The sequence below is a fragment of the Somniosus microcephalus genome, chromosome 4 (assembly GCF_052327205.1).
Source record: "Somniosus microcephalus isolate GS21.2 chromosome 4, FLI_Smic_1.0, whole genome shotgun sequence".
NCBI lineage: Eukaryota > Metazoa > Chordata > Chondrichthyes > Squaliformes > Somniosidae > Somniosus > Somniosus microcephalus.
In genome coordinates, this window is record NC_140990.1 from 195,852,907 (window position 1) to 195,868,663 (window position 15,757).

Sequence of the window (15,757 nt, forward strand, 5' to 3'; positions counted from 1 at the left end):
CTCCCTGGCAACTGTCTGAGGCTAAACCACACTGTTCGCAACCTTGGTGTCATATTTGACCCTGAAATGAGCTTCCGACCACACATTCACAGCATAACTAAGACCGCCTATTTCCACCTCTGTAACATCGCCTGTCTCCGCCATTGCCTCAGCTCATCCGCTGCTGAAACCCCCATCCATGCCTTTGTTACCTCCAGACTTGATTATTCCAACGCACTCCTGGCTGCCCTCCCACATTCTACCCTACATAAACTTGAGGTCATCCAAAATTTGGCTGCCCGTGTCCTAACTCGCACCAAGTCCCATGCACCCATCACCCCTGTGCTCGCTGACCTACATTGGCTCCTCATTAGTAATTCCTTGATTTCAAAATTCTCATCCTTGTTTTCAAATCCCTCCATGGCCTCGCCCCTCCCTATCTCTGTAATCTCCTTCAGCCCCACAACCCTTCGAGATAGCTGCGCTCCTCTAATTCTGCCCTCTTGAGCATCCCTGATTATAATTGCTCAACCATTGGTGGCCGTGCCTTCTGTTGCCTAGGCCCTAAGCTCTGGAATTCCCTGCCTAAACCTCTCCGCCTCTCTACCTTTCTTTCCTCCTTTAAGACGCTCCTTAAAACTTAGCTCTTTGACCAAGCTTTTGGTCACCTGCCCTAATTTATCCTTATGTGGCTCGGTGTCAATTTTTTTAGTCTTTTAATTCTCCTGTGAAGCACCTTGGGACGTTTTACTACGATAAAGGCCCTATATAAATGGAAGTTGTTGTTCTTTCAGATGAGATGTTAATCTGAGGCTTTGTCTGCCTGTTTGATTTACCTCACTGAGGATCAATCGTTAGTCATGTGTGTAAATGAAAGGCGTTTCTGTTAGAAAAATGGTTAACCATATACAAAAAAAAGTATTCAATTTCAATCCATATTTTATATGATTTAATTATCTGGGTTAGAGTTTAGAATTTGTTTTTTTGCAACACTTGAGTGTCAACAATAATAACAACTTGCATTTATAAGTCGTCTTTAACGTAGTAAAATATCCCATAAAAAAGTACGCACACGCACGCAATACACACTGCCACAAATGCACACACGTGCACATACACATACAAACACGTGCACGCACATACAAATACATGCGCACATACACATACAAACACATGCACGTGCATACAAATACATGCGCAAACACATGCGCACATACACATACAAACACATGCACAGTGCAGGAAATGCGACAGCCAGTTTGCTCCCACACACAGCAACGTGATGATGACCATACAATCTGTTTTGGTGATGCTGATTGAGAGATAAGTATTGGCCAGGTCACCAGGGACAACTCCTCTGCTCTTCTTCGAAATAATGGCATGCTGTTTTTTTTACATCCACCTGAGAGAGCAGCCTCGGCCTCGGCCTCGGCCTCTCATCCGAAAGATGGCACCTCTGACAGTGCAGCAGTCCCTCAGTACTGCACTGGAGTGTCGGCCTAGATTTTTGTGCTCAAGTACGGAGGGTGGAAAGTGGGCTGGGCAGGAGTGCGTTGGAGTAGTTATGTTTGCCGGTAACCAAGGCATGGATGAGGGTTTCAGCAGCAGATGAGCTGAGGCAGGGGATGTTATGGAGGTAGAAATAGACAGTCTTAGTGATATGTGGTCGAAAGCTCATCTTGGGGTCAAATATGACACCAAAGTTGCGAACAGTCTGGTTCAGGCTCAGACAGTTGCCACGGAGAGAGATGGAGTCAGTGGCTAGGGAATGGAGTTTGTGGTGGGGACCAAAGACAATGGCTTTGGTCTTAATATTTAGTTGGAGGTAATTTCTTCTCATCCAGCACTGGGTGTCAGACAAGCAGTCTGATAATTTAGAGACAGTGACGGAGTTGAGGGAGGTGGTGAGGTAGAGCTGGGTGTCGTCTGTGTACATGAGGAAACTGACACTGTTTTCAGATGATGTCGCTGAGGCTCAGCATGTAGATGAGAAATAGGAGGGGGCTAAGGATAGATCCTTGGGTGACATCAGAGGTAACGGTGCAGGAGCGGGAAAAGAAGTTGTTGCAGGTGATTCTCTGGCTACGACTGGATAGATAAGAATGGAACCAGGTGAGTGCAGTCTCACCCAGCTAGACGACAGTGGAGAGGCGTTGGAGGAGGATTGGTGTGGTCCAATATGTCAAAGGCTGCAGACAGGTTGAGAAGGACGAAGAGGGATAGATTACTGCTGTCACAATTACATAAGATGTCACCCTTGATTCAGTGGTAACACTCTTGTCTTTGAGTCAAAAGGTTGAAGGTTTATACCCCACACCAGGCACTAGAGCATATAATCTAGGCTGACATTTCAGTGCAATACTGAGGAAGTGCTACATTTATCTCATTGCTATTTGCAGGACATTACTGTGCCCAAATTGGCTGCTGTGTTTCCTGATATTACAACAATGACAAACAACACTTCAAAAACATTTCATTGGCTGTGAAGTGCTTTGAAATGTTCTGAGGATGTGAAAGGTGCAATGTAAATGCAAATTATTTCTTTTTTTCTCTTTGTTGCCATCCTTCCTTCCTTTGCCAGAGTTAGTGTCTCGCAACAGATGTAGCTATGACCACAACAGTTAGGTGAGAGTAAAATGAGATTAAAATGTTCTTCAGCATTAGTATAAGTAGGTATGGTGCTAAGTAGCATCTATATATAGTTACATGTAGACTTGCAAGGACAGCATATGAGTGTTCCAATCCTTTTTTTCAGTAGAAGGTATACAGTAAATTGCTAGTTGGAATGCTGGCTATGAAAGTAAACTCACAGTATGCAGAGGGTCTCACTGTTTGAAGAATTCTGAACAATCTAATTTTATTGAATTGCAACAATCTAAAAGGAATTGATTGAGCACATTGTAACAAATTACATAGAACATACAGCACAGTAACAGGCCATTCAGCCCAACTGCTGTATGCCAGTGTTTTGCTCCACACGAGCCTCCTCCAACCCTACTTCATCTAACCCTATTAGCATATCCTATTTGTTTCTCCCTCATGTACTCTAGCCACTCTCTAGGTAAAGAAGTTCCTCTTGAATTCTTTATTGGATTCATTAGTGACTATCTTAAATTTGTATCCCCTAGTTTTGGACCCCCCCCCCCCCCCCCACAAGTGGAAACATTTTATCTACCCCCCCCCCCCACAAGTGGAAACATTTTATCTACCCCCCCCCCCCCACAAGTGGAAACATTTTATCTACCCCCCCCCCCCCCCCCACAAGTGGAAACATTTTATCTACTTCTACACTATCAAATCCCTTCATAATTTTAAACACCTTTATTAGGTCGCCCTTCAGCCTTCTCTTTTCCAGAGAAAAGAGCCCCAGCCAGTCCAGTCTTTCCTGATAGTTATAACCTCTCAGTTCTGGTATCATCCTTGTAAAAACTAGAATTGATCTACCAAAGAGAAGAGGGATATTTGGTTGGGATGGAAAAAAATGATGAAAAGTGATTAGATTCCATGGAAAAGGGGGAGTTACCCCGGACTGTATTTGTGCACTTCCTGGAGGCCGTTGACAGAGCAGCTTTGATAGAGGCCCGGGAGCTGGTTGTCAAGTTTCTCAGACATGGATAGTATTTGGTATAGGACATCCAAAGAAGGAAAGTAATTTCTTTACACTCCCTCATTTTCTTTACCAAAAAAGCAAACTTCATGAGATTTCAAACATATATAATTTTTTTCAGTTATTAAAATTTAGTGTGAGCTGTTTATAGCAGACTATGTTGTGCACACCAGATTCGCCTAGTGTGAATCAGACAGATCAGGGGCAGCTGTTATTACTGTGCTATTTCTGGTGTCGAAACCCATAATCAACAATAATAGCTGGAATCTTTTCAGAGGTGGAAATTCATTCCTTCTTGTTCAAATCAGCAAATCAAATTGGAGCTGGGGAGCTGAGAGCTAGGGAGTAACATTACCCTCTGTAGAGTTAGGAAGGATCATTGGTGGATGTGGAAAGAGGGAGGGTTGGGGAGCCAAAAAATCAAAATGCTAATTTCTGAGTATGGATTCTGGAAAGTTAGAGAGCTGAAAGTCCGGGAGAATCAAAGAAGATTGGGGAACTGCAAATCTGGAAAGATCGTTGGTGGATGAAGGGCCAGGGAAATTGGGATCTGAAAGTCAAGGAGGGGAACATTGCTGCAAGTTGAGGAAGTAATGCTCATACTTCTGCAAAACCCAATGATACGAATGTTACTTTTAATGTATTCACTTGAGGCATACATAGTTTGTCCATTTCATCTAATTGGACAAACCTGGGGTCAGGTGCCAGGGATCGTTGTGGGGTGTGTCGGAAGGCCGGGATGGGGGTCGGAAGGCTGGATGGGGGTCGGGGGGGTGGAGATCGGCCTCATGGAGGGGGGGTGGTCATTGATAGGGAGATTGTATGCTGAGGGGAAGAGATTGGAGGCCATGGTGAGGGGGGAGGGGTATCAGAAGCCTGGGGGGGTGGGGGAGATTGGAAGGGTCGGGGGGTGGGGGTGGGTTTGACTAGGCAGGAACGCTGGATCCAGGAGGTAAGTGGAAAGGCACTTACCTCCTGGATCCAGCAGTCCTCGCCTTCAGCTGTCAGGTTCCCCATGGCCTGAGAAACCCAGCTGCCGACAGTTAAATTAAAAATGGAGCTTCAATGTGAGGTACACAGCCTCATTATAATATTTAAAGGGCCAGCCCACCTCTTGCAAGTGGGTTGGTTGCCCAGCCCCATGTCCTGCCAACATTAAAACTGGATGTAGGCGGGTTGGTGTCGGAATTCCAATTTTTAACTCTTTAACCTCCCACCCGATCCCAACCCAACCGTTTTTTGGGGTTAAAATCCCACCTATTGTGTCTTTGTTGGGTCTTTGCTAGAGCAATCCAAAAGTAATGAGATTGTTCGACTCTCTCCCCATAGCTCTGCACCTTCCTCTGTTTTTCTGGGGGAGGAGGGCAAGGCGTTTTTGTAAGTGTTATTTTTTATTTAGATACTATTTTGTAAACAAAACTCTTTCTTTCCAGCTACCAAGTCTGTGAATTCATGTACGAGAAGAAGCAACTGTATGATAAGATCATCTGCTGTTACCTGAATGACCCAATTAGGAAGGTATGTATTTCAAGAAAGGGAGGAAGTAATAATAATTGTTATTTAGTAATGACATATCTGCTTAATTATTCCAATTGCACCCGAGTCTGGACTGCAAATCCCTGTAGCATTAACTTGTCTAAATTATCCAAAAATGTCATGCGATATACCCACACTTTGTCAAAATTTCATATACAGGAAACTTCGCGATATCCGGCACCGACGGGACCGAGCTGCTGCCGATCTATCAAAACTCCCGGATAGACCAGCGCTAATGTTGAAGGATATGGAGGTTTTCATCTCCGTATCTGACAACAAACACTGTTGCTTAGCAACAGCTTGTAAACACTCGGCCCGTACCTTGGAAGCGTCTCTGAAGCTGTTGCTAAGCTACAGAGACGCTTTCCAGAGCCTGACTGTTTTATAAAAAATAAAAAAAAAATGCTCGGAGAAGAAAAAAAACCTAACCAAAACGGCTGCTGATTTCTGCCGTTAGATCGAGGTTTCCAGACATACAACCTCCGGATAAACCAAAGTTTCCTGTACTAGCTGCGGACCGTTAATGTGTATTTGAATTTAAGGCTGAAATGCCACATTATGTTGTTTAGAGCAGGCAATGTGTATTCATTTGTGTTTATACGTTATAGGAGCATAGAACTGTTGAAAAGGCTTCAGAGATCAGCTACAATATAGTGCATCCTAATTCAATGAAGAGCAGTGAGGGAAGCTCTAATATATTCTCTTCGGACAGGAAATTAATTGGAGATGCCTGAAAGAAGGTCACATGACAGCAGTGTGAAACTAGTTTTAGTCATGCCCTGTGCAGCTGCAAATGACCTCTGGTGAAATCATCCACTCACAGTATGACTGAGAAGAGCAATTCAGTGGATTGGGGAATTAAACCTGTCTTCCACTCTTCAGTGTTGCCAAGTGCTGGTATTTCAAGGTTTCTTACTGTCCACTAGGCAAGGGGGAGTGTTGAGATTGGGGGTGAACACATCCTGGAGCTGAGTATAACTTCACACTTTGTGGAATAGACTGCTAACTAGGTCAACAAATTCAGATTCAGATGGAGTATTGAAACAATAAATTAACTGATTCTCCCTTCAGCAAGGGGTAGAGGATTACTGACTGGACAGCAAGGCAAGAGGGAGTTGAAAATGGTCTGAGCAGATCCTTCACATCGGTCTAAACTTCAAGGCAACCTAGGTAGGGTGACAGGGCATTTCTCGCTCCTGTCAGAAGATAATTAGGGATAAGAGAGGGCATTTGGCCCATTTTAAATCATCCATCCAGAAGCACCCTACAGTCCCCCATTGCAGCATCGAATTGTCTCTTGAATGATTCAAGGGTTTTGGCCTCCACTGCACTACCTGGGAGTCCATTCCATGTGATTATCACTGTGAAGAACTTCCTAATATCAGTCTTAATTTCCTTTAATGGTTTGAACCTGTTCTACTCTCAATTTATTTTAAAGTAAATTCTGGATTTCTCTTTCGATATCCTTAACTATATTTGTATACCTCGATATGATTACCTGTCAAGGTGCCTCCTTTCCAGGCTGAGGAGCCCAAATCTCTCTAGTCTTTCCTCCTAACTGAGGCCTCTAAAAGTGGGTATCAGCCTCGTGGCTCTGCTCTTTGCACTGCTTTCATTGTGTCAATGTCACTCTTGTGTCTCTGAGTCCAGAAATGGACATGGTATTCAGGGTTTTATCTGAACAGAACGCTGTACGATTTGATCGCGATCTCCCTTGACTTGGATTCAGCTGCTAGTTGTAGTCACAAATGCACTCTAACTGCCTTCAATGTTTGTACCTCCAAATCATCACTTATGTTCCCATCAAAATAATCCTTTAATATTACTTACATTAAGTAAAACTTATAAGGGTAGATTTGCCACTCCAAAGAGGAACTACGCTCGAAGGGATTGTGGAATGGAGATGGGACTGCAGCACTGTAGTGCCAATTCTCCAACAGTGAGTGTGGCTCCCTTCAGGGAGTGTGGGTTCAGTGAAATTAACCCCATGATGTTGAAGTATTTCTACGTGTTGACGTCATTCGCTTGTGCATGTTTTGGTGAAGGGGTTTTTTGCGTTTATTTTTGTGGCATATATACTGAATTCTACTGGTAGTATTGGGACAGATTAAGTCATTATCACTTATTTTTGTTTTCAGGAAGATAATTAGAAATTACTCATTCTTTCACTAGAGTAATGCTCATTTCTTAATTAATATCGGCTTTCTATGTAAGCAACATTGCCGATGTTCTCTTCACACACTTCCAGTCGCATGTTATCATTTCACATCACAAAAATAGTAACCTTTTCATCTTTTAAGAGTCAAAATAATTGAGGCAAGAGGCACATTAAGAAGGGAGTATATTCAAATAATGTGCACCTGGATTAGGTGTTACCTTTGCTGGCCAGATGATTTGAGCCAAGAATAAACAATTGAGACACTTTTGGAACTAATTTAATATGGGATTAATCTTTCAAGTATTTATCTGAGTGGATTGTGCATTCTTTGTGTGATTGGAATGCCCAATTTGGTTGATTGTATTATGCACTACACTCATACTCTTCATTAACACACAAGGAAAAGGAGATTTGTCAAGAGATCAATATGGGCTTACTTGTTTCGACTATGTACAGAAGAATAATTTGCTCTAGGGATTGTATTAGACTGTTTTGCGGTCAATTCAGTAAATTGTCCATGACTGTGGGAGGCAATCATGTTTTCAGTTGGTACTAATATTATCTTCAAGGCTTCAGTTTCCCAACCAATGAATCATAAACCTAACTCTTTGATTTCCAGGGGATTCCATTTTACCATTTCAGAGAATATATAGAAATATATTTATTAACTTGTATTTCCAACAAGACCAAACACACACACTCTTAGGATGAAACCGCACTGAGCAATGTAACATTTGTATGAAATTCCATTATCTGCTATTTTAACAATCATAATCTGTTTTGCCAATATTTCATCCCAATTTTAGAGATTAGTGGCTAGCTAGGACTGATGAGAAGGCAATCTGCTTAAGGAGTTTTTTTAATTACAGTTATTTCCTTTGAACTGAATGGGATCTATTTATGTGCCGACATTTGCTCTGTGGATGCTGACAATCAGTATGCTCCAATAGTACACCCAAGAGATCCCTACTTTTTGATATACTTATCATTCAATCGTTGTGCTCACTTAGGCGGTGGGTAAAATTTTTCAGTATAACTGTATTCCACTATACCCAGTTTCATTGCCATTGCTTGCCTCTGTACTCTATGTAGGGCAACAACATAGAATCATAAAATGGTTACAGCACAGAAGGGGGCCATTTGGCACGTCGAGCCTGGGCCGGCTCTCTGCAAGAGCCCTTCAGCTAGTCCCACACCCCCGCCCTTTCCCTGTAGCCTGCAATTTTTTTTCCTTCAGATACTTCTCCAATTCCCTTTTGAAAGTCATGATTGAATCTGCCTCCACCACCCTTTCAGGCAGTGCATTCCAGATCCTAACCACTCGCTGCGTAAAAAAGGTTTTCCTCATGTCGCCTTTGGTTCTTCTGACAATCTGTGTCCTCTGGTTCTCGACCCTTTATCCAATGGGAACAGTTTCTCTCTATCTACTCTGTCCAGACCCTCATGATTTTGAATACCTCTATGAAATCTCCTCTCGGCCTTCTCTGCTCTAAGGAGAAAAACCCCAGCTTCTTCAGTCTGTCAATGTAACTGAAGTCCCTCATTCCTGGAACCATTCTTGTAAATCTTTTCTGCAGCCTCTCTAAGGCCTTCACATCCTTCTTAAAGTGCGGTCCCCAGAATTGGACACAATACACTCCAGTTGAGGCTGAACCAGTGTTTTATAAAGGCTCATCATAACTTCTTTGTTTTTATACTCTATGCCTCTATTTATGAAGCTCAGGATCCCGTATGCTTTTTTAACCACTTTCTCAACCTACCCTGCCACCTTCAATGATTTGTGCATATATACCCCAGATGTCTCTGTTCATGCACCCACTTTAGGATTGTACCCTTTAGTTTATGTGCCTCTCCTCGTTCTTCCTACCAAAATATATCACTTTGCACTTTTCTGCATTAAATTTCATCTGCCACTTGTCTGCTCATTCCACCAGCCAGTCTATATCCTCTTGAAGTCTATCACTACTCTCCTCACTGATCACTATACTTCCAAGTTTTGTGTCATCTGCAAATTTTGAAATTGTGCCCTGTACACCCAAGTCTAAGTCATTAATATATATCAAGAGAAACAGTGGTCCTAGTACTGACCCCTGGGGAACCCCACTGTGTACTGTCCTCCAGTCCGATAACACCCGTTCACCACTACTCTCTGTTTCCTGTCACTTAGCCAAATTCATATTCATGCTGGTATTGTCCCTTTTATTCCATGGGCTTCAACTTTGCTGGCAAGTCTATTATGTGGCACTTTATCAAATGCCTTTTGTAAGTCCATGTACACCACATCAACCGCATTGCCCTCATCAACCCTCTCTGTTACCTCATCAAGAAACTCGATCAAGTTAGCTAAACACAATTTGCGTTTAACAAATCCGTGCTGGCTTTCCTTAATTAATCCACACTTGTCCAAGTGACTGTTAATTTTGTCCCGGATTACATAGGATATATGGCACAGAAACCGGCCATTCAGCCCAACCAGTCTATGCCGGTGTTTATGCTCCACTTGACCCTCCTCCCGTCTTTCCTCATCTAACTCTGTCAGCATAACCCTCTATTCCCTTCTCTCTCATCTAGCCTCCCCTTAAATGCATCAATGCTATTTGCTTCAACTACTCCCTGTTGTAGCGAGTTCCACATTCTCACCACTCTCTGGGTAAAGAAGTTTCTTCTGAATTCCCTATTGGATTTCTTGGTGACAATCTTATATTGATGGCCTCTAGTTATGCTCTTCCCCTCGAGTGGAAACACACTCTCTGTTTCTACTCTATCAAAACCTTCCATAATTTTAAAGACCTCAATTAGGTCACCCCCTCAGCCTTTTTTCAAGCGAAAAGTGACCCAGCCTGTTCATCCTTTCCATATTGGTATACCCTCGCATTTCTGGTATCATCCTTGTAAATCTTTTTTGCACCCTCTCCAGTGCCTCTATATCCTTTTTATAATATGGCGACCAGAATTGTACGCAGTACACTAAGTGTGGTCTAACCAAGGTTCGATACGAGTTTAGCATAATTTCACTACTTTTCAATTCTGTCCCTCTCGAAGTAAACCCTAGTGCCTGGTTTACTTTTTTCAATGGCCTTGTTAACCTGTTGGGTTAACCTACTTTTAGTGATTTGTGTATTTGTACTCTGAGATCCCTTTGCTCCTCTACCCCACTCAGACTCGCACCCTCCAAGTAATAAGTGACCTCTGTAGTGCGTGTGCTTTAAGTCAGAACTACTTTTTACAGCTCCTGTATACTGTAGTACCGGCAGTAACCACACCGGTATATAAGCTGTGCGCATGCCTCTGTACCCCAGTCTAGAGATGACCCTCCTCCAGTAAAGACCTGTTGTTTGTTTATGTACAGCATCCGTGTAATTCTTTATCCACTGAACCACGGATCTAACAGTGGCGACGAGTGTTGATGCGAATCTACCTGCAACATTAAACAAAAAAAACAAAAAAAAATAGTCGAGTCCAGGAACACCGGCCTCGACCGCGAGCAACTGCCCAGCAGTCAGGCAGAGATCCAACTTCGCTGGGGAGGCTGTGGAGAGCCGGGCTTGGTTCCCCAGCCACAACGAGCAGTAAGAGACCGACGACAGGTCCTGAGCAGACCCTTCCCGAGCAGCGGCGGCTGGAGCCGACCGACGGCAGAGAGAGAGAGCCGGGCAGCATCGACGGGGTAAGAAAGAGGGTGAAGAGAGCAGGGCGCAGCCGGGGATTGATCACCGAGCGGCGTCGAGGAAAAATACTGCAAACCGGAGAGAGAGAGGGTAAGAAACAGCCGGGTTCTGGACTGAGCGGCGTCGACAAATATCAAGAGAAGAATGCGCAGAGCACAGCCAGGGATCACGGGCTGATCAGGGTCCGCGGGGCGAAGCAAGGGGAGACGCCATTGAGCCGCAGAGAAGCAGGGAGAGCGCGGGAGGCGCCATTGAGCCGCAGAGAAGCAGGGAGAGAGCGGGAGGCGCCATTGAGCCGCGGAGAAGAAGGAAGAGCGCGGGAGACGCCATTTTGTGAAGCCGCAGCAGAGAAGACGGGCGAGCGCGGGAAGGAAGGAAAGCGCGGGAGACACCATTTTGTGCCAGCGGAGAAGAAGGGGAAGCGCGGGAGGCGCCATTGGGGATAGTTAACGCACAACCAAGGATGCCGAAGAGTGGCAGTATCTCTACGTTCGACAATGAAGTCGAAGATTGGGCGACATATGTGGAACGTATTGAGGTGTACTGCAGGGTGAATGAAGTTCCAGATGCTAATAAAGCACTGGTTCTGTTAAACTCCATGGGTGCAAAAACTTATGGGTTACTGCAAAATCTAATAACCCCAGAGAAGCCGGTAAACAAGGATTTTGGAAGCATAGTAGAAATCCTACAGGACCACTTAAGCTCCACACTGCTGCTGATAGCAGAACGATTTAAGTTCCATAAAAGGAACCAACACAAAGATGAAAGCAATGCTGAGTACCTAACGGAACTGCGCAAGCTATCGAAATACTGCCAGTTTGGAGCGGGACTAGCAGACACGTTAAGGGACAAGTTTGTGTGTGGGCTACAAAGTGAAGGAACCCAGAAACGGCTTCTATCAGAAAAGGACCTTACGCTGCACAAAGCTTTCAATATGGCAGTATCACACGAAGCAGCTGCAAGGGGCGCTGCAGAGATACAACGGAGACCGCAAGAATACGGCACCAACGAAATGACCTATGGAACAGGGAAGTGCTATCGCTGCGGCAGAACAACACATGACCAGAAAGATTGTTGGTTCAAGGACCAAGTGTGCAGACAGTGTGGGAAAGCAGCACACATAGCAAGAGTCTGCATGTCTGGGAAGAAAACCAACAGTAAGAAATCTCCACAGGAGAAGTACAAAAAGGTACACCAGGTGATGGACAGTGGTTCAGACGAACAGAAAAGTGACACAGACTCCGGAAGCAAGGAGCTGGGTTGTCTGAAACTACATAATGTAACCGAAATAGAGGATCACTAGACTATCTGGGTTACACTCAAGATAGACGGAGTCCAAGTGGAAATGGAATTGGACACAGGGTCAGCTCTAACAGTCATAAATCAAAGAGACTACAAGCGGCTATTTTCACACATACCCTTGAAAGCTACAGAGATTGTCTTGAAGACGTATACGGGGCAAAAAGTCTACCCCAAAGGAAAAATAAGGGTGAAAGTGACATATAAAGGTCAGGAAATACCTAAAATGGATATATATGTATTGCCAAATGGAGGACCACCACTGCTAGGACGTGAGTGGATCCGGAAGATACATTTAGATTGGCATTCCATACAGGCACTGAAGGTGGAGGCCAAAAAGGATGACGACGTCACACCTGGACGACTGTCAAAAATGCTAACTGACACAACAGAAGTGTTCCAGGAGGGACTAGGAACACTAAAAGGAATAACAGCAACAATTAAAATAGAGGAAAATGCAAGCCCAAAGTTTCTGAAGGCCAGACCAGTGCCTTATGCGATCAGACCAGCGGTTGAAGCAGAGCTGAAAGGGTTGGAACGTTCAGGAGTACTGTCCAAAGTGGACTGGAGCGAGTGGGCTACACCCATCGTCCCTGTAATGAAGAGGTCATTGAGTAATACGCCTGGGGAACCAAAGAAGATCCGCATCTGTGGGGATTTTAAGGTGACAGTGAACCCAGTCCTTCACGGTGCAATATCCGCTTCCACGAATTGAGGATATTTTCGCCTCGCTATCTGGTGGTAAACGCTTCACCAAAATTGATCTAGCCCAGGTGTACTTGCAAATGGAGGTAGAAGAAGCTTCGAAACATTACCTTACGATCAACACCCATAAAGGTCTCTATCAATACAACCGGCTGGTGTTTGGAGTAGCCTCGGCTCCCGCTATCTGGCAAAGGGCGATGGATCAGGTCCTGCAAGGGATTCCAGGGACCCAGTGTTATTTGGACGACATCTTGGTCACGGGCGAAAATGACGGTGATCACCTCGCTAACTTGGAGAAGGCGCTCGCCAGATTAAAGGAATATGGGCTACGAGCTAATCGCCACAAGTGCGAGTTTTTCCAGAAACAGATCTCGTATTGCGGCCACATCATCGATGAAGAGGGGTTACATAAGTCCCCTGACAAGATTGAGGCAGTAGTCAAGGCTCCAGCACCGGAAAATGTGTCACAGCTGAGGTTGTTCCTCGGGCTGGTAAACTATTACCACAAGTTCTTACCAAATTTGTCTACGGTACTACACCCACTGAACACCCTACTGCAAACAGGGGTACCATGGAAGTGGGATGACGAACGTAGACAAGCTTTCCAGAAGTGTAAAGAATTGATCACATCAAAAGAGGTGTTGGCCCATTTCAACCCAGCACTACCAATTCGTTTGGCATGTGATGCATCACCCTACGGCATTGGAGCGGTGCTGTCGCACAAATTCCCAGACAGGTTGGAGAGGCCAGTGGCCTTTGCGTCTCGGTCACTAACCTCAGCCGAGCGCAACTACGCCCAGATTGACAGGGAGGCCCTCAGCCTAGCATGGGGAGTAAAAAAATTCAACCATTATCTGCATGGGCAGAAGTTCACCTTGCTGACTGACCACCAACCACTTGTCTCCATCTTTAATCCTAAGAAGGGCGTGCCAGTAATGACTGCACAGCGGTTACAAAGATGATCCCTGTTTCTAGGGGCGAATCATTATGAAATAGAATATAAAGGCACGAAACAGCATGGGAACGCTGATGGGCTATCGCGCCTGCCACTGCCTACGGTGGAGGAAGCACCAGCAGTGGACCCTATCGAGATATTTTATTCGTCGATAATTGAACGATTGCCAGTAACAAACGCGGATATAGAGAAGGAGACCCGCAATGATCCGACGCTGTCACGGGTATATGAATTGACAGTGAGGGGATGGCCGACACATGGCGACTCACTGTTGCCAGCGTTCTCATCCAGAAGAGAGCAGCTGTCAGTATGCCAGGGGACAGTGATGTGTGGATCCAGAGTGGTGATTCCACCCAAGTTAAGGGAGAGAGTGCTAAAGGAGCTACATGAAGGTCATCTGGGGGGAGTGAAAATGAAAATCCTTGCTAGGGCTTATGTGTGGTGGCCGTGAATCGATCAACAAATCGAAGACCTAACTAAGAGCTGCTTAGGATGCCAGAAGGTCCAAAATGCACCACCACATGCCCCTCTACACCCATGGGAGTGGCCCTCCTCTCCATGGCAATGGGTGCACATTGATTTCGCTGGTCCATTCATGGACTCAATGTTCTTCATAGCAGTGGATGCTCATTCAAAGTGGCCTGAGGTGATAAAGATGCCTTCAACCACTACAGAGAAAACGATTGCAGTCCTACGGACCATATTTGCCAGAAACGGTTTGCCAGAGCAGATCTGCTCTGATAATGGACCACAGTTTGTGGCCGACGAGTTCCAAAAATTCATGAAAAGGAATGGGGTAAGGCATTACACATCCGCCCCGTATCATCCAGCCACCAATGGATTGGCTGAGAGGTTCGTACAAACCTTTAAGAAGGCGATAAAGGCCATGTGCGACGAGGAAATTCCACTACAGCATAAGATGGACAATTTCTTATTAGCCTACCGAAACGTGACACATGCAGTTACCAACCAGACCCCGGCCATGATGTTCTTTAACCGAAGGTTGAGATCTCGTCTGGACTTGCTCAGACCAAATGTGCGAAGAAATGTTGAGGACAAACATTTCCAGCACATCAACGAGAAGCCGACAAGGAGCTTCAATGTAGGGCAACCGGTCTTGGCCCGTGACTATCGAACAGAGAAATGGCAACCCGGAACGATATGTACAAGGCAGGGGCCATTAATGTACACAGTGGATGTCGGGGAGAACATTGTGAGATGCCACGTCGATCAGATCTTAGCATCACAGGAAGGCGTCAACCCCATGTCTCGAGTACCTGGGGATGAACCCGACATACCGGTAACATCTACTTCAGACCGAGTAGCAGTGGAACCCGATGAACTACCCGATGAAAAGGGGTCAGAATCGCCTCTGCACCAAGAACAAGAACCTCCGGAAAGGCGCTATCCCGAAAGGGTCAGGAAGCCGCCCCAAAGACTGAATCTATAAATGGACATTTTGTTATTGAATGTACATGTAAAAATGTAATTGTTATTTGAATATTAAGGGTATTAATCTAAAAAGGGAGGAATTGTAGTGTATGTGCTTTAAGTCAGAACTACTTTTTACAGCTCCTGTATACTGTAGTACCGGCAGTAACCACACCGGTATATAAGCTGTGCGCATGCCTCTGTACTCCAGTCTAGAGATGACCCTCCTCCAGTAAAGACCTGTTGTTTGTTTATGTACAGCATCCGTGTAATTCTTTATCTACTGAACCACGGATCTAACAACCTCCCTATTCTTCCTACCAAAATATAATACCTGATACGGATTATTGTTTCTAAAAGCTTCCCCACTACTGAGGTTAAACTGACTGGCCTGTAGCTGCTGGGTTTATCCTTACACC

General features: G+C 44.9%; 1 protein-coding gene across 12 annotated transcripts in view; it reads left to right on the plus strand.

The window, feature by feature from the left end:
* Positions 1-15,757, plus strand: part of vps8 (VPS8 subunit of CORVET complex) — a 957,961-nt gene that overhangs the window by 277,537 nt on the left and 664,667 nt on the right. For all 12 annotated transcript variants that reach the window (XM_085985671.1, XM_085985669.1, XM_085985662.1 and 9 more), the window contains one exon: positions 5,020-5,104. In XM_085985671.1, the coding sequence (XP_085841797.1) occupies positions 5,020-5,104 (85 nt within the window). The remainder of the gene's footprint in view (positions 1-5,019; positions 5,105-15,757) is intronic.